Source organism: Diabrotica virgifera, chromosome 8, assembly GCF_917563875.1.
Source record: "Diabrotica virgifera virgifera chromosome 8, PGI_DIABVI_V3a".
In the NCBI taxonomy this organism is placed as follows: Eukaryota; Metazoa; Arthropoda; class Insecta; order Coleoptera; family Chrysomelidae; genus Diabrotica; species Diabrotica virgifera.
In genome coordinates this window covers 93,876,611-93,903,018 of record NC_065450.1, presented here as the reverse complement: position 1 = coordinate 93,903,018, position 26,408 = coordinate 93,876,611, and the positions used below count along the sequence as shown (strand labels likewise).

The 26,408-nt window shown below is 30.5% G+C and overlaps 1 protein-coding gene across 1 annotated transcript in view; it reads left to right on the top strand.

Annotated features, from left to right (window-relative positions):
- LOC126890587 (programmed cell death protein 10) overlaps positions 1-26,408 on the top strand; it is a 63,128-nt gene that overhangs the window by 25,479 nt on the left and 11,241 nt on the right. The window contains exon 4 of the mRNA XM_050659653.1: positions 21,846-22,010. Within this exon, the coding sequence (XP_050515610.1) occupies positions 21,846-22,010 (165 nt within the window). The remainder of the gene's footprint in view (positions 1-21,845; positions 22,011-26,408) is intronic.

Below are 26,408 nucleotides of genomic sequence, written 5' to 3'. Positions count from 1 at the left end.
TAAACAAAAAAGGTCTCTTGTAATGTTTTTGTATCAATTTAAGGGGATGGGTACGAAATTTCGGCTTCAATGCTATTTAAATGGGATTAATTTTTTTCTAATCCTGAAAAAACTAATAAGTATTTTTGAAAAATTTAAACGCAGAATAAAAGATTACGTTATTACCGAGGGCTGAAAGTCCCTGAAAACTTCTATAATGTTTATTTTAATAAGTTACAGGGATGAAAAACTAAGAGAAAATTTAGTGAGATTTTTAATTTCAAATATCTTATTCAAAGGAAACTTTTTATTCATTCTAAGGGACTTTCGACCCTCGGTAATAAAGTAATATTTTATTCTGCGTTTAAATTTTTCAAAAATACTTATTAGTTTTCTCAGGATTCGAAAAAAATGATTACATTTAAAATACATTGAAAATTTTGACAGGCGTCAAAATTTTGCATTTTGTTCCTTTCCCCTTAAGAGAAAAATTACAAAAGACCATTTTTTATTACGAATGATCCAAAAAATCTAAAATAATATTTGCCGGCCCGAATTTTTTTTATTTATAAAAAAGGGTCATTTTTTAATTATTCATTAATTATAATTAATGTTTTAAAAAATGTAGAATATGTCGTGTAACCTTAAACTGTGAAAAATCGACTTTGACACTGATTTAACAATGCTGATCTTTTAGCAGTGTACAAATTACCAAACAAAGTAACAAATTACTATTATACTGTAGTAGTAAAAAAGACTCCATTTTGTATAGGCACAGAATAACTAACTATACAGAAGGGAATCTGGCTGTCGTTTCCATTGATTTTGTTGGGACCGAAATATTTGACCTTGTGCACCAGTTACAGAATAGAACTTTATGTTATAAGGAATAGACCATTCCAAATGAGGTAATATTTTTGACAAATAGTTATGAAATAAATATGAAATATAAAATTTAACTAGAAAAATAAATAAAACATAAAATAAAATATTTATAAATATAAAATTTAACTATAAACAACTGTCACTGTCAATCGCAAAAGTGAGGTTGCACCAGTTACGTGACACATGAGCATGAAATTTATGTTACCGTTTTGGGCTTGAGTTTCGCTTCTGGTATGGTTAGGTATTCTGTGGTATAGGTATACAGGGTGTCCCGGAAAATAGTGCGTTCCTTAAAGGTATAGGTAGAGGGCATCATGTAAAACAAAAAACTCTTATAACATTTTTTTCTAAATGGTACCGTTTGACAAAAAAATTAAAATACATTTGGGTATGCAAATTAAAATCTGGCAACTCTGTGAGGTACGAAAATTTAAACATAGACAGTTTCATGTTTAGTAAACAGATAGTTTGGAAGAATCCTGTTTAGTGTCAATGCCTAAAATGTTTTCGAATCGTGAGTTCATTGCCTATTGTGTTATTATGTTGATTATATTTATGTCAGATCACTAGAGACATACTATAATTTCTTTCAAAATGTTTGCCGGTATTTCCCGTCGTATGAATGTGTGTGTTCGTGAAAGTGAGTTAGTTTTGAATATTTATTGGGTATAATAATTATTTTCAAGTAAGTACAACTTAATCTGGTGTATTTAATTTCCACTGTAAGCTATGTTAAAACCCTGAGCATTCGAAACATTTAAAGCTTACTAAATACATAATACTAGTTCAGTTAAAAGATGTGTTTTTATGTTAAAATATGTATAATTCGTTTAAAATTATGCAATAAGTATTTCAGTACATTAAAAAATAATAATTATAGTAAGCAAATAATAAAAAAAAAACAAATAATAGTAAATACATAAGTACTATTAGGTTGGATTATTTTAAATATGTACTGTAAAAAATCACCAACGAGTTCTTATTATCTGATATTATTCCGGAGTGCGTACGATGTTGCCAGGCTATTTAAATTTCTAAACATTAAAATACAAGTATGTATATGGAAAACAATGTAATCTTTTGTTTTTTGGAAACGGTTAACTTTAGAAAAAAATGGTACTGGACTTTTTTGTTCTAAATTGTGTATTCTATCCATCCCTTAAAGGAACGCACTATTATCCGGGACACCCTGTATATAAATTATATTAAAAAGTTTTCTTAAATAGATCCAACTTCGACAAAAACTTTACATCACAGATTAACGAACGTTTTCGGTCTTAGCAGACCATCATCAGGTTAAACTCTAGATCGTTGTAGTTGAAACTAGCAACAGAAATTGGCCACGTGACCTTTGAGTAACAAATTTTAAGCCTTATTTGCTTAATCTGACGCGAAAACAATTCGATGTTAGAAGATTAAAATTTATCAAATGTGCGTCTTCATCTTTTCTTCATGTTGCACCGTGCATGTGCTGATTTTATGAGGAAGTCGGACCAACTCTTCTTGGTCCGAACTTGGTCGGACTTCTTCTTTTCTCCCTCAAATAGCACTCTTTTATTTAATCTTTTTTAAGCCGTTCTGATTGTTGCAAATCCTTCTTCTTCTACTTCTAGTTCCATGACCGTTTGGTCTAAGAGCTAGCAACGTTTTTGAGAAACTATTTTAAGACAGCTTATTCTTTCATATATTGTTACCTATGCTTCCTCGAACACCGTACCGGCCATCTGGCTGCTGACACAGGTTGCGTTCATTACCGCGCAGCACACCTGTACAGGTAAATACAAAATCAGGGTGATTGATTAGTGTGATAAAGCTTAGTAGATCCGCTATAGTAATAGATAGCAATAAAAGTTAATAACAAAAATTGTAGCCCACTTTGAGCTTCACGTTATTCTGAAGCTATTTTCTTGTGGCATTTTTATAATAAATTACTTTTAATGGGAAATAAGCCACAATTTTATCAAAAAAATGATTTTATTAACGTTTCGAAGCCCAAATCTGGTTTCGTTGTCAAAACACGAAATACTACTAAAATAAACAAAAATGTTGTTGCTAAGTAAAAAAATTCTTCTAACAATTTATTTAATCTGACTCATTTATATTGCTAATTTTCTTTATATCGAATACAGGATGAGTCAAAATGCAAGTACATTATTTTTTTTGTGACTGATATTCTTGTGTTGGGATTGGTTTCATGTAATCGAATGAACTATATTTTAGTAAAGTCGTCCCAGGAACGCAACTCATAAATATTGGCGATATCATTTTAAAGTCTTCTACTTTAAAATTATGATATACGTCTGAATTGCCAATATAAATGAGTCAGATTAAATAAATTGTTAGAAGAATTTTTTTACTTAGCAACAACATTTTTGTTTATTTTAGTAGTATTTTGTATTTTGACAACGAAACCCGATTTGGGCTTCGAAACATTAATAAAATAATTTTTTTGGTAAAATTGTGGCTTATTTCCCATTAAAAGTAATTTGAGCTTCATATTACAAAATGAGTTAGAATGTTACAGGGTGTTCGATATCATAGTGGCAGACCAAACTTATGTTTTTTTTAAATGGAACACTCTATATTTTATTTTATATTCGAAATCCTGTTAACTTCTCCATCACAAAAATATAAAGGTTTGTTATGTTATACAGGGTATTTACAAAGATAACCAATGTTCTACGAAAATCGTAATATATATTTTTTTAGTTATATAGTTATAAGAGTAGTTTCATACTTCTTATTCGTGTAAGAGATAGCCGTATGAATTCATCTAAAAAAGAGTTTATTTACAATATGTACAATAAAGATTATAAACATTAATACAACAATACTAAAATAACTTAAAAATACAAACCTAAAAAAGAGAATCAAGAACATGCTATTTCTTACTCTGAGTTTTTGACAACTATCAAATAATTATTTACAAATGTCATTCAAACTAAAATTACACAGTCATGCCACCTAAAACTATAAATAACTTAAAATAACTATATGTGGTTTTATTGAAAATAAACATAGTTTTATTTTTACATCCCCCCACCAACAGGTATGACAAACCATGAAAGTCTGTGGTTGGTCACAAGGCAACAATTTTGAGATGTGAAAATAGTTCATATCGTTCCTTTTGTATCCGATATCTATTTTATATAAAGTATTTGAAATTTGTTTTTTTATTTGAAATGGGCCTAGTCTTACTTCATCAAGTTTTTTTCTATTTAGTTTGGATTTATTTTCTACATATGCCCAATCTCCTTCTTTAAATTCATGGAATTTTCTATTTTTGTCATACAGCTTTTTATTATATTCATGATGTCGTACTGAATTTTTATAAGCTATTTGCTTATCTTTTGATACATTTCTTGTTTCACAAAGTTCCTCGGGAACAATCGGATCCGCTTTTCCAAAAAGCAAATATTCTGGGCTGTATCCGGTTACGGAATGATCTGTTCTATTATATTCATCTATACATTCTTCAGCTATTTTTGTCCATGCTCTACTTCTAGTTTCATTTAGTTTACATCTTATCCCATTAACTATTGTTTGATTAAGTCTTTCATTTAAACCATTCGAAAATGGGCAGTCCACTGCTGTAAAAACCAGTTGAATATTTAACTGTTTCATATTATTTCTAAATATTTTGGAATTAATTCCCGGATACTGATCTGTTAATAATGTTTTTATGGGGTGTTTATCTTGAATTTTAGAGATTAGTTTAATAAAATCACCTGTCATCTGATTTTTGGAAGTAACTGCAAATGCATATCTGGTAAAATGATCTACAAGTAAGTGGAGGTATTTTTTTGTTGAACGATTGCCAGCTTCTCCTATTGTATCTAGGGACATTATCTCGAAGGGTTCTTTTGCCGGACCTAATTGTGACAAGAGACCATATTTTGGACCTACTCTTGTTTTATTTTTACAGCAGATCTCGCATTTCTGGCAGATATCTTTTGCCAGTAAATCCAAATTATTAATGTAGTAAAAATTCCTAATTTTGTTAATTACTTTACCAGCACAAATATGACCATAAAATTTGTGAATTTTTGTTATTAACTTCACTCCAAAATCTTTGGATAAAATTATTTTTTTCTGGTTCTTCCTTAATTTATAGAATACATCTTGGTTAAAAATTGTTCCTATCATTTTATCTATAGCTTGTCGATTATTATTCTGGTCTTGTTTTATCTCAGTTAATGTCACTAGGTTCACTGTTTTTATAAATGTTTCTGCATTTTCTATATTTTCCAAAACTGGGTTTCTAGAAAGGCAGTCTGCTTCTACATTTTCTTTTCCAGGTTCATATTTAATGTCGAAATCAAATTGTGAAAGAAAATGAGTCATATCTCCTAATTCTTCATCTGGTCTTGTACGAAGTTCTCTTCCCTCAAGGGGCTTATGATCAGTAATAACGACAAATGTTCTTCCCATTAGCCAGTATTGCCAAAATTTTAATGATTCTTTAATTGCCAGGCATTCTAAAAAAATTGCTTTTTTGTTTTTCTGATATTTGTTCAATTTTTTTGAAAATTAAGCCTCAGGTTTCATTTCTCCATCTTCTTGTTTTTGTTTGAGAACTGCACCAACTCCTAAAATACTAGCATCGGTATATATAATTGTAGGAGCATTTGGGTCAAAAATAGCTAGAATAGGTTCAGAGCAGAGGATACTCTTTACCATATCAAAGGCTGTTTGGCAGCTTAAAGACCAGTGAAATTTAATATCTTTTCTAAGTAAATTATGTAATGGCTCTAATAACCTAGCTGAGTCTTTTATATATTTGTGGTAAAAATTTACTTTTCCCAAAAACTGTCGTATTTTTTTTCTGGTATCTGGTGCTGGATCGGAAAATTTCTGATCGATATTAAATTATCATGTAAAGGACGAACTGAATTGTTTCCCACAATGTGCCCCAAATATTTTACCTCTTCTCTTGCAAAATTACATTTTAGAAGTTTGAGCCTAAATCCCTCTTCAAGAATGGCTTCCATGAGTATTTCAATGTGCTCTAAGTGTTCTTCAAATGATACTGAAAATATTAAAATATCATGTAATTTATACAAAATGGATTTAAATTATGTTTTCTGATAATATTACTTAAAATCCTTTGAAATATTGCTGGTGATGTTTTAAGCCCAAAAGGTAAGCATTTCCATTGCCAATGACCATCTTGTGTAACAAAAGCTGTCTTATATTTATCTTTATTCCGAACTGGAATACACCAAAAAGCAGAATTTATATCTAAAGTAGTAAAGAATTTAGCATTCCTTGTTTTGGTCAAAATCTCGTCAATTAATGGAAAAGGTTGTGGTTCGGGAACAATTAATTTGTTTAATTCACGAAAATCAATGCATAATCTTGTTTTAGATCCTTCATCTTTTTTAAGAGCCAATGTAACAGGTGCTGCAAAGGGCGAAGATGATTCTTCTATTAAATTTGCTTTTAACAATTGTCCAATTAAAATTCTATCTCTTTTTGGTCCGCTATTGAGCATCTATATGGCTTCTTTGCGACAAATTTATGTTCTAAAAGTTTAATTTGAGCTTCATAATTTTGAACTTACCCAATATCAAATTTATGTTTTGCAAAAATATTGTCATATTTATTTAGTAATATTTCTATTTTACTTTTCTGCTCTGGCTGTAAATGTTCTAATTTTGCTTCAAAAAGCTCTGTGGGAATTCCTTCATTAAAGTTTATTGAATATTCTGTCAAATTAACATTGTGATTAAACTTTTTAATCTTCTCTTCAATATCTAGATCTAATCTTTGATAAATTTCTAAATCAAAATCTTGTTTCATTTGAAAATTCAAAATAGAATCCAATCCAAGTAGAATATCATACTCGAAATATTCATCATTAATTACAAAAAGATTAACATTTTTCTCAATTTTATTAATTTTCATTTTTGCAATTAGTTTTCCTGTAAAATTTGTTCTGCCATTTATCGTTTTAAACATATTCCTATCTTCATGAATAACTAATCCCAACTTACCTGCTACCTTCGAATTCAGAAGACTAACATTCGAACCTGGGTCATAGATTCCGCATAATTCTCTATTATTTAGGAATACTTTTAATTTGATCAATGGCAGCAAATTCAGTTTTTTTTTTGGTCGGTTACCGTTTCATTTAATGTCTCCTGTATAGCAATATTATTTACATATTGAATATCGTTTGATTTGTTTTCTTGTATTGTCCTTCTATCTTTTTGCTTTAAACGACACATTGCCTCTGGATGAAACCTCCCAGGGAATCCTTTTTTATCACAATATTGACAATATTTTTTTCTTTTAGTATTATTGTATTTAATTTGGTAGGTATTTGTACAAAATCTGATTTTTTTTCTGGCTTATAACTGAACTCTCCAACTTTCGTAACTCACCTATCAATTTTTCCATTGTTGTAACCTCAGCTCTATTAATATTATTTTGTATATGAATTGGCAAATTTATCACAATTAAATCGATTAATATATCAATAGGAAAATCATTTTTGATATTTAGCAATAAATTTTCTTTGTGAAATGCATAATCAACAAGACTACCACCTACATACTTAAAAGAATAAGCTTTTCTATGATTATCCCAACCTGTTTGACAAGAACTATCTAAAAAATTAACTTTCCATACCTCAAAACTGTTATCTAAGCCTAATGTTATTATTTTTGATTCAAACCATTCCTTTGCTATTCCATCAAGAAACAGACGTAGAATCAAAATCTTGTCTTTATCAGCATCTACCTCACATCGCGAACATTCTGATTCGAAGGTCTTGAGCCATGAATTCATTGGAACATTTTTACCATCAAAATTTCGAAGTACGAAATCATCTTTTATTTTTTTGTAATTTTTCTTTTCAACTTTAGGTATACTAGTATCACCAAGTTTCTGGAGCAACTCGACTAATGGTGGAGATTGTTCAATCGCTTCTTTCTTCTCATACACTGGTAATAAGGTCTGTTGTAGGTACTCATTTTGATAAACCACATCACCATCTGAATCAAAATAAATCACTTTCAAATTATCATCTAATGAAATGGTACATGTTCTAAAGCATCCTCTTGATTTCATGGATGCTAAAACATTTTTTACTTTTTTCAGACGAAATAGTTCAGAATGATAATCTTGAAGTTGCTTTTCAGCAGGCATTTCATAATAGAAAGGTGACTGTGTTGGCTGCAACCACTTAAATTTACATACATTATTCTTACTATCAGTACTGCTTGCTAAAATAGCAATACAAATTTTCATTGATGTAATATTCATCCTTAATTTGTACAAATAACGGTTTGAAAATCTATTTTTATCACTATTTTGGCTTGGTCAGCTTAAGTTCTTTTTTTTTTTTATTTAAAACACAAAACCACATCAACCGCGCAGGGTTATTAGTGGATATGACAATACAAAGTATTACATTAAATATATAATACAATTTAATTTAATATTATACAATTTGATGTCTTTTAAATATGTTAACACTGATGAAACTTTTTTGGTGAGGATTGTCTTGAGGTCATCGTCTGTGATTCTATGGGATCTTCTTTCTTTTTGAAAGTGAGGACACTCTTAATGTGATTGGCTTAGCTTCTAGGTCTGTTCTTACAAGGATGGCTACTCCGCCACTTGCCTGTTGTGCTATTCTATTTTTTGGAAAACATTGGTAGTTTTGAAGATTAATATTGTATTGCTTAAAATGGGTTTCTTGAAGACATAAGATCTTAGGGCATGTTTCGTTTATTAGAAGTTTTAATTGTTCTAAATGGGTGTAGAACCCATTGATATTCCACTGTAATATATAGGGGTTAGATTAGACATTTTCGAGTTCTGACTGAGAATGTGTTTCATCGGTCTCTTCTGTGGAAGAGAAATTATTGGGGCTTAGTTTCTTTCTTAATAGAGTTATATTATTCTTTAATTTTGAATTGTGGGTATAAGCGTGAACAAAATTAAGGATCTGAATTAATTCGGCTGTTTCGTTCGAATAGTTTTTTGAGGTTATTTCGGGATGTTTTGCGTTTAATGTGTTTTCGAGAAAGTCACATATTTCGTCGAAGTTAAGGACAAATGGTGGTGATCTGTTTGCGATTTTGTCTTTAATTGTCTCTAGGGAAAGTAAAAGTTCATGTCGAGAATTTCTTTTAGACGTTTTTGTTTTTTTCTTTGATTTCCTTGTTACTGGAAAAGTGAAGATATGAGAATCGGTCTGTGTGGTATTTTCGTTGATTTCTGGAGACGATGAGATGAGCCTTTTTGGATGTTTTGTGACGTTTGGAATAATTTTAGGTTGTGTTATTTCTAATGGAGTAAGATTGCTGATCTTGTTGGAAGTTGATGATGTTGTTATTTTTAAAGTGTTTGTTTCATTTGTATTATTTGTAGGTCTTGACATGTCGTCAGTTTCTATGGTAGATTCTAATTGGTTATTAGAGACCTGTACGTCTGGGATCTGATCTAATATGTTTTGGGAAGATGCTGGGTGATCGTTAGAGGTGGATATTAAGGCTTTGTCAGAAGGTTTTTGTTCTGTTTGGTTATAAGGTAGATTTGTTATATATTGTGTGTTTTGGGAGGTTTCTGGAAGAACTTTAGAAGTGGTTGGATTAGAATTGGTTGGGTCAGGATTTGTTGTATTAGAAGTGGGTGGATTAGAATTGGTTGAGTCAAGATTGGTTGTATTAGAAGTGGTTGCATTAGAAGTGATTGTATTTGCATTGTCAGGACATTCTGTTTCCTGGTGACCAATAGTCTTGCATTTTGAACAGTTGAATCCTTCTATAGAAAGGTATAGTCTGTAAGTGGTATTATCATGAGAGATCATGAAAGAATCGGGAATGGACATATTTTCTAAAGGTGTGATAAATGTTTGCCTTCTAAAACTCAAGACATGGCTGTATTCGCTTTCAGGCATTCCTACCCTAAGAAAAGTCATTTTAGAGACGGCGCTTATACCCATTTTACGTAGTTCTTGTTCAATTAACGTGGTTGGAACAGAAGGACCAGCGTTTGATATTATCAGTCTTTGAGCTGGAGTGATAAGTCTTCTTATTTCTACTTGAGTTTCTTTTATATTGACGTATTTGTGGGAATGCAGCAATGAATCAACCATATTTTTAGAAGAGAGATATATACATATTCTATTATTGGCTATTCTGGAAGCGAAAGATACGTTACGTGGACCAACTATTGAACCGACGGCTATGATGTACTCTTGAACTTTGGTTCCTTGAATACTAGAAAGAACTATGGCTTCGTCTTTTGTTGGTTGTTTAAACGTGTTAACAACACTGGAATATGAGATGTGAGATGTAGTTTGTGTAGTGTTCATGGTGTTATTCGAAGTCATGTTTGATTAATTTTGGAGACGTTGCAAGGCCGGCCCTGTCGCCGGTTCAAAAACCGGTGTGGATCTTGGCCCAAAACTGGTCCTATTTATATTTCTTGGATATTTTATAGGTTATATTATTATTAATATAAAAATAATAGATGTGGTTTTTGGTACTCACGTCAGGTTTGCGGGGTTTACATGGTGTTTCCACTATAACAATGTGGAGGAACTAACAAAATAATTTTAAACTGTGTTTTTATCATTTAAAAACTGATAAATATCGCAGCGGTTTACAACGTGATGTATATTATCATTGTCAGGACCGTCAGCTTAAGTTCTTGATTTATAAGAGTAGTTTCATACTTCTTATTCGTGTAAGAGATAGCCGTATGAATTCATCTAAAAAAGAGTTTATTTACAATATGTACAATAAAGATTATAAACATTAATACAACAATACTAAAATAACTTAAAAATACAAACCTAAAAAAGAGAATCAAGAACATGCTATTTCTTACTCTGAGTTTTTGACAACTATCAAATAATTATTTAAAAATGTCATTCAAACTAAAATTACACAGTCATGCCACCTAAAACTATAAATAACTTAAAATAACTATATGTGGTTTTATTGAAAATAAACATAGTTTTATTTTTACATAGTTATAAGTGAAATAGTATTACCGTCCAAAATTAAAATAAAAGGAAGACCTAATGCTTTCACAATAATAATTAACTTGTTCTGAAGCTATTTCCTTGTGGCATTTTTGTAATCAATTATTATTCTAAATGGGAACTAAGCCACAATTGAACTAAAAAATGATTTTATTAACGTTTCTACGTCTAAATCGGACATCGTTGTCAAAATACAAAATATTATTAAACTAAACAAAATTGTTGTTGCTTAGTAAAAATTTTTTCTAATAATTTATTTAATCTGACTAATTTTTGTATTTTGACAATGACATCCGATTTGGACGTCGAAACGTTAATAAAATCATTTTTTTAGTTAAATTGTGGCTTATTTCCTATGTAGAATAGTTAATTATAATAATTAACTTAGTATAAAAATTATTTTAACAATATTTTGTACGTGTCGTGTCAACTAAATACATATATTTATTTTGCTAACCTAAATATATACTTTTATATATAGTTTGTTATTTCCTGACCGTGAATTTTTAAGAAGAATTTTATTCCTGGTTCTATCGGTCTGATAAAATAAAACACTTTATTTTTGCTTAAACGTTTCGGCTACATTGCCATTTTCAATAAGCACTTTAAACTTTAATGATTAAAACATTACACTTTTAATATTATATTTTCACATACACGTTATATTTTAACATTCATAAAATGCATGCTCCATTCTCGATGTTTTAAGTGAGAATGAAAAAATTTGGCCTGTCTCGCACCATATGTAGACACTTCAAAACGGTTTCAGGTCATAAATTAAAAATTATGTATACAAGAGATCGAATTACACATAAGAAAAATCCTATTACCATTCACTAATAAGAGAAAAGAAAAATATTTTTTAAGGATGATGTGAATTTGCGAAACTCAAAATATGAATACTGAAATGTTATGTATTTTCTGGATTATTAAGAAATATAGGCCTGGACGCTAAAAAGGGAATATAAGTAGATATTGTAATATTATAATGGAAACATTTAACGCGTTGGAGTAGTATAGAAGAATATTAAAAATAAGCTGGGTTGATACTGTTATGAACAAAGATCATTTTGTAAAAAAGGATGAACAAACAAAATGAGATATTAACCATAGTTAAAATAAGAAACTTACGGTATATAATTGTTGTGGGAAATGAGATAGATATGTGTTGTGGTAGATCATTATACAGGGAAAGATAACGGATAGGAGAAATATTATAGAGAGTTATCAAGTAACCCTAGGAGAATAGGGTAACGCTATTTTACTGTATACTTTACATGTTATTTATAACGTTACCGTATTCTCATAGAGTTACTTGATAACTCTCTATTATGTCTATGAAGTATATTCTGGCTAGACAAAATGTAACCCTGATAAAATACAAGTGTAGCTTTGCGGAGCTGTTTATAGATGATAGTAGTATTAAAATAAAACATGAAAATAGCCATGATGGCGGCCACTTTTTGAGGTAGACAACACTTGAAGAAAATAATAGGAAGAAGGACCGTATTTAAATTATCTGCCAATGGTGTGTTTACAAAATGTTGTCAATTTATCAAATTATAATATATGTTGGAGAGATCCTTAATATCACCGATGCACCGATAAGTCACAAACGAAGTGTTGTTTTCAGTCTTACAGACAGAGCATTAAGCTGTCTCACCCACAACACCATTCCGAAAATCTGAAAAAAGTTAAAAATATTTTAAAAAACAATAATTATCCACCAGAATTTTACAACCCTCTAATTAAAAAAAGAATACACACTATCAAAATTCAACCTAACTCCAATACCAATCTAAAACAAACCCAAACAATACCTAACAACAATAATAGTAATGTCACCAGTTCAAACAAACAATACATATCCCTACCCTACATTAATGGATTCTCCGAACAAATGTCGAAAATGTTGGCAAAATATGACATCAATGTTGGACATAGTCATCTAAAACATCGGGAAGATACTTTTCAAAATTTAAACCCAAGGTTGCTAAAGATCAGCAGTCGGATATTGTCTATAAAGTAAATTGTAAAGACTGCAATTCAACGTACATTGGGCAAACACATCAATACCTACATAGAAGGGTTGTTGCACATAAACATAGTGTACAAGCCAACAAAGTAAACACCACAGCCTTAGCCAAACATTCCGTAGAAAATAACCATGGTTTTGATTTTGAGAATGTGCAGATTTTGGAAAAAGAACATAATTATAACCAAAGATGTATATTGGAGATGATTCACATAAAGAAAGACCAAAATTGCATCAACAATAAAACTGATATTAAGGATCTCTCCAACATATATTATAATTTGATAAATTGACTACATTTTGTAAACACACCATTGGCAGATAATTTAAATACTGTCCTTCCTATTATTTTCTTCAAGTGTTGTCTACCTCAAAAAGTGGCCGCCATCATGGCTATTTTCATGTTTTATGTTAATACTACTATCATCTATAAACAGCTCCACAAAGCTACACTTGTATTTTATCAGGGTTACATTTTGTCTAGCCAGAATATACTTCATCGACATAATATATTTCTCCTATCCGTTATCTTTCCCTGTATAATGATCTACCACAACACATATCTATCTCATTTCCCACAACAACCAGATACCGTAAGTTTCTTATTTTAACTATGGTTAATATCTCATTGTGTTTGTTCATCCTTTTTTACAAAATGATCTTTGTTCATAACAGTATCAACCCAGCTTATTTTACTTCTAACCAGGGCCGGCGATAACGGGCCCGCAAGGGATGCACTGCAGGCGGGCGCCACTGTTTGGGGGGCGCCAAAATGAGCTTTTTTTTCTGCTGATATCATATAATAAACTAAAATAGAAAAATTAATTTTTGAAGTTATACTTGTTTACGCGCGATATGAGGGTGAATTTTTAACCTATGATCCGGGCGCATGCGCATTATAACTTTGTTCTGATTGGATGTTCAAATGACATGTCAAAAATTATCCAATATGGCAGCTGTAGCACAGCTGTGGTGTGGACGGTTGACGGTTTGGTTATGTAATGTATGGTTGTTGCGTGTTAAAATTTGTGGGAAGAGAAACAACAAAGGTTAGTTAATAGTTATACTGCCTTTTTGAAGTTATACTTCTTTAGGCGCGATTTCGTTGAGGGTGAAATTTTAGTAATCTGCGCACACAGGCAGTATGGAGTTCGTTACTAAATGTTTTAATTTATGTATTTATAAGTCCAGAAAAGGTGTGGAAAGAATATATTAGTGTTTTTAAATATATTTTTCTGCAAACGTGTTAAAAATGCAATTTATAGCACTCCATAGGAGCGTTAAAAATGCTACTTTAAAGCACCGGTGCTTTAAAAATTTTAAGGCACTGCAGTTAAAAGTGAATTGTCAAATTGTGAAACGTCAAAATATTTATATTTCATTTAGTAACATTAATAGATATTAATAATACCTATTTACGAATGTTTCTTCTAAAATACATTAATCTAAATATATTAATGTTATAATACATTTAAGTTTGTAGTAATTTTCTTTACAATTTTTACTTACCAATTTGTTTTGTTTATACCTAATATCGCCGTTGTCTAGCAAGTGTCTGCGTAGATTAGCGGTATGTGTATTTAGCTACGGACCCGTTAGTACTTGGTTCGATTCTCACATAAGGAAATTTTTTTTGTTTATTATTAATGGTTATTGACATCCTAGACTATTATTATATGGACTTATAAATGATTAAAAATAATTAAAATAATTAATCGGGATGTTGCCCAACTATTTACCGGGTTGCAAATTTATAATAATTGCCTATTTCAAAATGCACTTTTGAAATGAATTTTTCTTATGCACAAATGCAATTTCAGATTTCTTATTCATTACAATAGTTCACAAAATTTCTTGATATTCTCACGAATCCAACGCACCAAACTGCATTAAAATCCATCTTATGCGCCAAAAATCGAGGGTAAGGCCTTTTTTTGTGCTTCAATGCCTCGACTAATTCGGCCAGAGATCGAGAGGTCGTGAGTTCGAATCCAGTGCAATCCTCTACTTTTTTTTTTATTTTTTTGAAAGCGGTAAGCACAAAATTAATTTGGTGTTTAAAAAAAAATTAAAACAAACTGTTTAAATTATATTTATTTTTAAGAAATCATATAATAGAAGTATAACTTCTTACGTGCGTACAAAGTACACACACATTCTTTTTTAAATATGATTGAAGTTCCAGATATCGCTAACCTTGTTTGTTAATTTTGCACCTCACACACGTAAATATATAAACGTATACAACGCATAGAATTCTATTCCTACGTTGTCGTAATAAAATTTATTGGTCAAGATATTATGTTTCTAAAAACCAAACATCATTGCGCTTAGGTATTGGGAATATTTTGTTTATTTTCTTCAAATTTCTTTCAAGTTGTTTATAATCTTTGTGTCAGCAGTTATAGGAGAGTACAATAATGATTTGTGGTAAAATAAACATGGTTCTGAAGCTGTTTCTGTCCCCTGTGGCCTATCTACATAATTTAAGTAGTGTGTAGTTAAATAAAAATGGATTCAAAAAAAGTTATCCGGGGTGCAAAATCGAAAAACAAGAGCCAAAAAAGAAGAAATGGAAAAGAAAATCTGGTTTAGACTTGATAGTTTAGCATTAATTTCAATACAAAATTAGTTGTGTCACTGAAGGTTTTCACCTCCGATTTCGTTGAACCTCTATCGATTTTCATTGAAATTGATGGGTAGTTAGAGGATACCTCAAGAAACAAAAGTGAGTTGGTGCTAATTTGCACTTTTACCCTGGAGGTGGATGCCACCCCTTCTCGGAGATAAAAATTATTTTATTAGAAATAGCCACATAAATCGATAGAGGGATAAATTATAAGTAAAATTTGTCATATAAATTTATTAAAATAAATCAATATTTTTTGATTATTTAAGATTTTAATTTTTCGTGAAAAAGTTGCATGTTTTAAAGCGGTTTTTCATAAATAACCCAAAAGTTTTTACAAAGTAAGTATCATTACCCGTTCCCATCAAATTTAGGGTAATAAAAAATCGAAAACATTCCTTACTTGAGAATTTAAGTGTTCAAGTTTAAATAACGGAAAACGATACATTTTATAAAATATACTTACTAAACACTTATCAAAGTACTCAGAAATACCTATGAAATGAGCTTCAGAAGAAGTTGATAGCTTCAATAGTAAAAGAATTTTCAAGTAAGAAATTAATTTCTTTTTTTAGCTTGAATTTTTGTAAAGATTTATAGTTTTTGAGTTATTTATGAAAAACCGCTTAAATAGTATTGATTTATTTTAATAGCTATATAGCCAAATTTTGATTAGAATTTGTCTCTATATTAATTTCTGGCCTTATTTCTAATAAAACAATTTTAACCTCAGAGAAGGGGTGGCATTCATCCCCAGCGTAAAATCGCAAGTTGGCACCATGTCACTTTTGTTTCTTTAGGTATCCTCTAACTACTCACCAATTTTCATGAAATTTTAGGAAGGTTCGCCGAAATCGGAGGTAACAAATTATTGATTTTTACGTTCATTCACTGTGTAGTAAATGGTGTTTGGTAATAAATTAGATTTTAATCTTATTGATAATTTTGTAAACATCGAAACAAGGAGAATATATTTTTTACCTATTTACATCTCATTTAAATTTTGTACCATTGCCAAAAAATGAAATACCTAAATCTAATTAAATTAAAAAAATGAAGGGCGCCTGTGCTAGTTTTGCAGGCGGGCGCCTTATACCCTAGCGCCGGCACTGCTTCTAACAACTTCTATTATAATATTACAATATCTACTTATATTCCCTTTTTAGCGTCCAGGTCTATATTTCTAAATAATCCAGAAAATACATAACATTTCAGTGTTTCGCAAATTCACATCATCCTTAAAAAATATTTTTCTTTTCTCTTATTAGTGAATGGAAATCGGATTTTTCTTATGTGTAATTCGATCTCTTGTATACATAATTTTTAATTTATGACCTGAAACCGTTTTGAAGTGTCTACATATGGTGCGAGACAGGCCAAATTTTTTCATTCTCACTTAAAACATCGAGAATGGAGCATGCATTTTATGAATGTTAAAATATAACGTGTATGTGAAAATATAATATTAAAAGTGTAATGTTTTAATCATTAAAGTTTAAAGTGCTTATTGAAAATGGCAATGTAGCCGAAACGTTTAAGCAAAAATAAAGTGTTTTATTTTATCAGACCGATAAACCCAGGAATAAAATTCTACTTTTATATATACGTTGATTTATTACAATTAAGTTTGAAACATCTGAATAGTTTTGCTTCCCTTCCCTTAACAAATATTTTTCTATCAAACAAACACTAAGGGCCGGTATTTCCAACCTCACTTAAGCCAAAGCTTACTTTAAGCCTTTGCTTAAGCTTAGATGCCTGTATTTCCACTTCAATTTGAGGCTTAAGCCTAGGCTTAAACCAAATAATTTTAAGCTCACGCAGGAGTTGGTTTAAGCCTTTGCTTAAAATTTGTTTTCTGTTTTTTGAGGTTATTTCTATAGATTATTAATTAGAGAGTTATTTTGAAAACTAACTTTTGAGTAATAACGTTATTATTAGATTATTAAATAATCTATTAATTTATTAATCGTAATAACGATTATTAAAATTCTTACTACTTTTGGAAGGTGTAGATGAAAATTATTTATTTCTACAATGCTTGGTAGGTATATTTATTTTACAAAAATAAACTTACATTCGAATTTGAATCTATTGCTTATGCAAAATAACAATAACAATATAACCAGAGAAAATATCGACAGTAAAATAAACTAACAACGCTAACAACACATGCACCATGTACACAAAATTAAGTGAAGTAAATGACATTGATACCGATGACAAGATAAAATTAATCGTCAACAGTAGTGTTTTTTACCTCAGAACAGTTAGTTTTGGCATTTTGACGTATTCAGAGGTACCAAACCAATTAACTTTACAGTTGAGCATCAGTTTAGTTAAGGAAATGATGGAAATACGGCACTTGGCTTAAGCTTCTCCTTAACTTTTGACACAGGGTTAGTTAAGCAAAAGCTTAAGTAGCTATTGAAATACCTGCCCTTAACATATCAAAATAGCTTGTACCAAAATATACAGTCACTGCGCACGCTAAATAATGACGTCACTGGCTTGATGAAGTTTAATTCGCGTGTATTCTTTTTCTCATGATCATCTTTCAGTGCCTCACAGTTTTTCGATTTCTTTCTAAAGCATTAAATTGTATGTGACAGAAAAAAAGGCACTTCCGTGATTACAGACATTTACAACATTTATTCTAGTTATTCTAGTTGTCGATAGATGGCGCCATAATATAAAAAATATTTTTTTTAATTAGATAATAATATTACAAATATAATCTGTATAATTTATAAGACTATACAAATCAAAGAAAATACCATTTTATAAATGCAAGAAACACATTTGATTTGTTTTTATTCCAAATTGAAAATAAAATATGACAACTGTCAGATTTAACTAAAATGTTATGTTAGAATAAATGTCATAAATGTGTATTATCACGGACTTACCCTTTTTCCTATCATTTTTTACGCACTGAAAAATGCTCATGAAAAGGACAATACCTAACTTTTTTATTTGCGTACACGTTAGCGTGTATCTAGACACAGCGAAATATAGCCATAATAATAACTAATGTAAAACTATGTGACGCCACGGGTCGTTTGAACTATTTTATACCGCAGAAGACTTTAAATATGTATTTCTAAGTTATTACGAGTTTTTGAAGCGTGAAATTTTAGAAATCTCATTTTTAAAAAAAACTGAACATTATTATGTAATAAAAAAAATGTGCAAGTTCCCTATTATCTTTTTTTTTAATTATTAAAAATAAACTCAGTAATATATCTACTTTTATTTGAATTGTTTGTTTTAAAACATCGCCTCTTTGTTGAGGTTCTCTTTCTGTTAATATTTCTTAGAAGAAGACAACTTTGAACTTTTTGCAAAAATCTGCAAAAGATTGCAAAAGATGTACCACAAATCCAGCTAGCCCATTCACGGTCCGATTTGAGATCCAGCTACGAAAGTTGGACCACTAGAGGGACCACAAATCGGAACATGAATGCCCTCCTTTAGATTCAAAGGTATCATCATCTGGTGGTGTCGTAATGTCGGGTGGCAGTTTATTAGGAGGACCTAAATCAGAACAATTGTTTGCATACCAGTCTTGCATCTCAATAAATCAAAAAGAATTGTCGAAAACATTTTAAAATTTTCTGTTAATCTACATAATATATTAATTGTTGTTTCATCAATGTGAATTATTAAAACAGAAAAGCTTTTAATTTCTATAAATATTTTTACGTTGCAAACATAATGCAGATACTTGTATAACTTTAATTTCCAAATCATTCCGATAATAAAAGTGTAGTTTGTGCGGGACATTCCGCGGGGCGAAGCGTCAGTCTGTTGCCGTTCCGCGGGACAAAGTGCAAGACGACGTACAGTGTGTATCCCTACACCTTTACATGTTTATAAAACCCTTATACAGGGTGTTTCATTGGGAAACGGAAATACTTTAACGGTGAATAGAGGTCACCGAGCCGGTTCTAGATATACTACATTTTTTGCCCTGTCGACTTTTCAAATCGAGTTACAGGGTGTTTTATCGATTTTGCCCATTTCTTTCCTAAGCCATAACTTTAGAACCACCTGTATATGTTTTTGATATTTGGTACACGTATGTCTCATTCAAAACCCAAACAACCGACATACTAACCATAAGAAAAATCCAGATCCGGATTAACAAAAAATTATAAAGTAATTGTTACCTTAATACAACACCCTGTTGTTGTTCTGAAGCTATTTTCTTGTGGCATTTTTATAATCAAGTATATTCAAATGGGAAATAAGCATAATATAAAATATAATCAAAAAAAAATAAATTTCAATGCCACCGTTGCATTTGGTTGTCTTTTTAAAGACAGATCACATGCTATGATTTTTTGTGGCGGATATTCTTGAGTTGGGATTGATTTCATGTAATCGAATGAACTATCTTTTAGTAAAGTCGTCCCAGGAACGCAACTCATCAATATTGGCAATATCATTTTAAAGTCGTCTACTTTAAAATGTATAATACGTGTCTGAATTGTCGATATAAATGAGTCAGATTAAATAAATTATTAGAAGAATTTTTTACTAAGCAACAACATTTTTGTTTATTTAGTATTATTTTGTATTTTGACAACGACACCCGACTTGGGCGTCGAAACGTTAATAAAATCATTTTTAGGTAAAATTGTGGCTTATTTCCCATTTGAATATACTTGACAACACCCTGTATATTCAAATTTTGAAAATCTGTTTGCATATTTGAAAAGAGCACAAAAAAGTAAGTGTAATGGTTCGCTTCAATTTTTCGGCCAGATAATTTTATGACTTTAATTTTGAAATTATATTTAATTTTTTAAGAACTCTGACATTAAAAAGCAGATATTATTAACTTTTAGTTATAAATTATTAAAGTTAATGAATAAATACTCATTTTAAAAATAATCAATACTTATTTACCACATTGGAACGACCCAATTACTAATGACAAGAAAAATCCAGGCCCGGATTAACAAAAAAATATAAAGTAATTGTGACCTTGAACCAACACCCTGTATATTGAAATTTTGAAAATTTGTCTGCGCATTTTAAAAGAGCATAAAAACTGTGATTATAGGTTGATTTTAATTTTTTCGCCGTTGATTTAATTACATCAATTTTGAAATATTTAAATTTTAAAGAACTCTGAGATTAAAAACCAGGTATGTGTTATTAACTTTTAATAATTTAATGTTAATGAATCAATACTTATTTTAAAAATACTTAATACTTATTTACTACGCTGGCTTCATGGATTCTCTGGATTTGTAGCTGTATGCACGTCATTAAAAATTAGAATTGCGAGAATTGGGACATTTTAATGATTTAGTAAAGAATTAAAAAAAGCAGCTGTATCAAATAAAAAAAATCGTTTAAACAATTTTACATAAATTAAAAATATTTGAACTATAACAGTTGCTCAAAATGTCCGCCATTTTGTTCGATGCATTTCCCTGCTCGTTTTAAAAGATTTCGAATCGATTTTCTAATTACATTTGGATTGTTCTTCATTTTTCTGGCAGCTTCTTGTGACCTTGACAGAATTAATCAATATGATTTCAAAATTGTCGTAATTAAATTATCTGCGCAAAAATTTGACATGCAGTTTTTGATGCTCTTTTAAAATTCGCAAACAAATTTTCACAATTTCAATATACAGGGTGTTCTTTCAAGGTCACAATTACTTTATATTTTATTGTTAATCCGGACCTGGATTTTTCTTGTTATTAGTAATTGGGCCGTTCCAATGTGGTAAATAAGTATGGACTATTTTTAAAATGAGTATTTATTCATTAACTTTAATAATTTATAACTAAAAGTTTATAATATCTGCTTTTTAATCTCAGTTCTTAAAAAATTCAATATAATTTCAAAATTAAAGTCATAAAATTGTCTGGCCCAAAAATTGAAGCAAACCATTAAACTTACTTTTTTGTAATCTTTTCAAATATGCAAACAGATTTTCAAAATTTAAATATACAGGGTGTTGTTTTAAGGTCACAATTACTTTATAATTTTTTGTTAATCCGGACCTGGATTTTTCTTATGGTTTAATATGTCGGTTGTTTTGGGTTTTGAATGAGACATATGTGTACCAAATATCAAAAAAATATACAGGGTGGTTCTAAAGTTATTGCTTAGGAAAGACATGGGCAAAATCGGTAAAACACCCTGTAACTCGGTTATAAAAGTCGGTAGGGCAAAAAATGTAGTATATCCAGAAGCGGCTCGGTGACCTCTATTCACCATTAAAGTATTTCCGTTTCCCAATGAAACACCCTGTATAATTGTATTATTTTAATGTTGCTTTATTTTTCCAGGGAAATTGCCAGTGCTATAAAGAAGTTACTAGACGCTGTGAATGCCGTAAATGGTTTCATTCCAGGTACAACTGGAAAACAGTCGTTAGAACAGCGAAAACGAGAATTTGTCAAGTATTCCAAAAAGTTTAGTAATACATTAAAAGAATATTTTAAAGAAGGACAGTAAGTATTGATTTTTATAACTTTTTTAGTATTTTCTATAATTATTCCTGAAGGTAGAGAAAAATTGAGATATACACTTCTCCAAGAAATTGACCCACCACCTTAATAATTGGTCATTTTGTCTCGAATTTCCTAAACCTGTTGTCCGATTTAAGTGATTTTTTTTAACATCTTATAGCCTTATTCTTTAACAATATCGCTGTAATAAGATTGCTGCTAGAGAGGTAAATTGTCATTGTATACCGGGTGTATCAATCAAACTGGGATTTTTTCTCAAAGTTCGCGTCATCCTGTGGAATATTTTAGCATTTATAAAATACTGAAATTAAAACCCAACTATAGCCTCATGTTTTCTTAACATTTTGTTTTTTTTTATTCATTCGCTTATGTTGGATAATAAAAAAGTTAGGTACTTTAACAACTAGCCTTGTTTTTCATCAATAGGTTTTAAATAAGTATGGCAAACTGTAAGGGGGCAATTCTGCATTAAAAAATAATGAGATTTGCTTTGTAAACGGATGTCCGCAAATGCTTTTTTTCCGAGATAGGTGGTGTTGAAATTTTTTCTTACAAATTGACGATTTATTTATTGCTCTAAAACCTATTCGCTGTGAGCCGATGAGTACAGGGGATTTGACAGTTTTCGCCAGCGCTGTTAGTGGCAGTTTTGTGCATTGAATTTGAACAATTTAATAAGTTTCAAACCGCGAGAGAGCGCTACCGACGAAACTCACAGCCAATAAAAACGGATGTAACCTCTAAATTTCACATAAACTTCTTCTTTTTATCAATGGCATCTTGCGTAAGTAGTCATCCAGTCTCCCGAATTTATATATTAAAATTATAATGAATAAAATAAAAAAAAAAACATAATTACTTTTACTATTAATTCTGTGTATTCGTTCAGTATTCAGGTTACAATAATATTTCAGTTCATAATTTGTGTTTTTCTAGATAAATATCTATTTTTCTCGTTTTGTATATTTCATATATACCAATTTTATCAGAAAAGTGCATGTTTCAAACCGCGAGAGATCGCTACCGTCGAAACTCACATCCAATTTATTTATTGCTAAATTTGGTGGGTTTTAAGAGGTAGTTATTGTGCATTTTTTGACATACAATTTAGAATTGTATGTTCACCATTAGCGCACATAAGGGTCATATTACCCGTACGCGCCCCAATGGTGAATATTAAATTCCTGATTGTATATCAAAAAATACACAATAACTGCCTCTTAAAACCCACCAAATTTCATTTGCATATCTGAACCGGTTTTAGAACAATAAATAAATCGACAGTTTGTAAGAAAAATTTTAACACCCCCTATCTCGGAAACGAAGCATTTGCGGACATACGTTTATAAAGCAAACTGTCATTATTTTCTCATGCAGAATTGCCCCTTAAAGTTTGCCGCACTTATTTAAAAACATCCTGTATTAGCAAAAAACAAGGCTAGTTGTCTAACTTTTTTAGTATCCCACATAAGCGAATGAATCAAAAACAGAATGTTAAGAAAAAATGAGGCTATAAGTAAGGTTTTAATTTCACTATTTTATAAATGCTAGAATATTCCACAAGCTCACGCGAACTTTGAGAAAACATCACAGTTTGATTGGTACACTCGGTATATGTACAATGTTAATTTACCTGTCTAGCAACAATATTATTACAGCGATATTGTTAAAGAATAAGGCTATAACAGACTAAAAAAATCACTTAAATCGGACAATACGTTTAGGAAATTTGAGACATCAAAAATGACCCCTTTTTAAGGTGGAGCGTTAATTTTTTGGAGAAGTGTACATACTTTAACACTTTTAACACTGTTCCACTATAATCTGAGACGTCCACTTTTTCTCCTTCTATTTGGTTTCCATTTCCAAGTTCTTAGCGGTATTCTTGTCTCTTCCCTTCTTCGTATATGTCCATACCAGAATCATTTTCGTTTTTCTGTTTCATCATTTAGTTTCTTCTTCACATCATTAATTCTCTAATTCTTTTATTTCTTACTTTGTCCGTTAGTGATAATCTGCAGCTTCTTCTCCAAAACATAATTTCTATGGCATTTATTCATTCTTTTATTGGCCATCCACGTCTCTTTATTGTTTACATCTGATCCTGTATTTGTCAAAGTTATCTCCAGGTATTCTGCACTGTTTCCACTGACCATGTATTGCGTTTTATCATAATTAGTTTTCAAACTCGAGCTTCCAAATTCTTCTTCTAGATTTTTCATCAGATAGACATGTCGTGTTTGGCTTCTGCTAAAATTATTTGGACATCGGCAAACAAGAGGCCATGGATGTAGTTGTCATCAGTTTTTACTTCCATCTGTCCACATTTCTTGTTGGGTTTTCAATGTGTTCATATCGTTTTTCATTTGTTATTCCTTGTATACAGGGTGTTTCATTAATAATTGTCCATATAGTAACTGGAGAAACCTTAGCACAAAATACGAAGATTTAACTTAAAACACTTAAATAAAATGTCGTTCCTTACTGACTTACAGGGTGTTTTATCTAAAAATTTAAAAATTATTTTTGCTCAGCATTTTAAAACTATTCGACGTATCCTTTTCATACTTGGTAGAAAGTATAGGTATTGTACAAACTACTAAATTATGTTAAACAAACCTTTCTGTCTATTACCAGAGGCTTACGACGGGGGAAAGTGAATGGTTGACCGTTTCTGAATTCTACGCGACTGGCGGAATTGCTATTTTAGTTCAATTTTTGGATTCTCCATACTTTCTATGAAAATCATATACTCTTCATTCGTAAAGATACGATAAAGTCATTAGTTTTCTAGATCTTTGAAGTTAAAAATGAAACGACACGGTTATTTTAATTAATGTATTGTGTCGCTTCATTTTTAATTTCAAATATCTCGAAAACTAATAATTTTATCGTTACGAATGAAGAGTATTTTATTTACATAAAAAGTATTGAAAAATCAAAAAATTACACTAAAATAGCAATTTCGTCAGTGGCGTAGAATTTGGATCAACCCAAATAAAGGGTCCCAATAAAGGGTCAACCAGCCACTACCCCCTGTCGTACGCATCTGGTAGTAGCTAGAAACGTTTATTTATCTTAATTTAGTAGGGTGTACAGTATCTACACTTTCTGCCAAGTACGATAAGGATACGCCAAAGAATTTTAAAGTACTAGGTACAAATAATGTTTAAATTTTAATCATATGAATCATATATCATAAATGAATCAAAATAACTGTGCCGTTTCATATTTAACTTCAAATATCTCGAAAACTAATGACTTTATCGGTACCAATGAGGAGTACATATATTATTTACGTAGAAAGTATTGGAGAATCTAAAAATGGCACTAAAATAGTAATTCTTCCAGTGGCGTAGAATTCGAGAAGGGTCAACCATTCCCTATCCCCTGTCGTACGCCTCTGGTAGTAGCTAGAAACGTTTGTTTATCATAATTTAGTAGGGTGTATAGTAGTCGCACTTACTGCCAAGTATGAAAAGGATACGTCGAACAGTTTTAAAATGCTGAGCAAAAATAGTTTTTAAATTTTTAGATAAAACACCCTGTAACTCAGTAAGGAACCACATTTTATTTAACGACGTTTTACACCTTCGTTGCGGGGTATGCCTCTCAGAGGAAAGGGGGAAATTTATATGCAAGCGAAAGTTGGTAACAATGCATTTATAGCAGAATACTCAAATCATATGTTTCAGTATTGATTACTTTATAAAAATAAATTATAATAAATTACGGAATTAATTATAATAAATAAATTAAAAATAAATGGTACGGTAAACAATCCTCATTTTTTAATATGTTATTCCTTACAAAAAAACCTTTAATTTAAGCACAAATAATTTAAAATCATAAATTTGGGTCAAAAGTTATTAACTTTTTAAGAATTCCCATAAGAGCCCATGTTAAAACTTAACTTTGACCCTTAATAGTAATTAAACGGCACGGTAAAACAATTTTTAAAAAATCAAGTCTTATTTTTTTGAAGTAAACTATAACATACTAAAATTTCGTGCAAATCCTTAATTCTTTGCCGAAGGTGTAGAACGTCGTTAAGTGTTTTAGGTTAAATCTTCGTATATTGTGCTAAGGTTTCTCCAATTACTATATGGACAATTATTAATAAAACAACCTGTGTTCATATTTCGTTTTTGATGCTAGTCTCAATTTATAAAGAAAAGAGATCGACTCGTTTAGTTTATTTGTAAGATACGTGATCGTTATTTCTTATGTACATTCTTGATCTCAACAAATGATGGTCTGATCCGCAGGTGGCTCCTCTATATACTCTCGTTTCTTCGACCTTGATTATTGACTCTTGTCGTCTAACAATTACATAGTCTATTATTGACATTTTATTGAGAGAAGAAACCATGTTTCCTT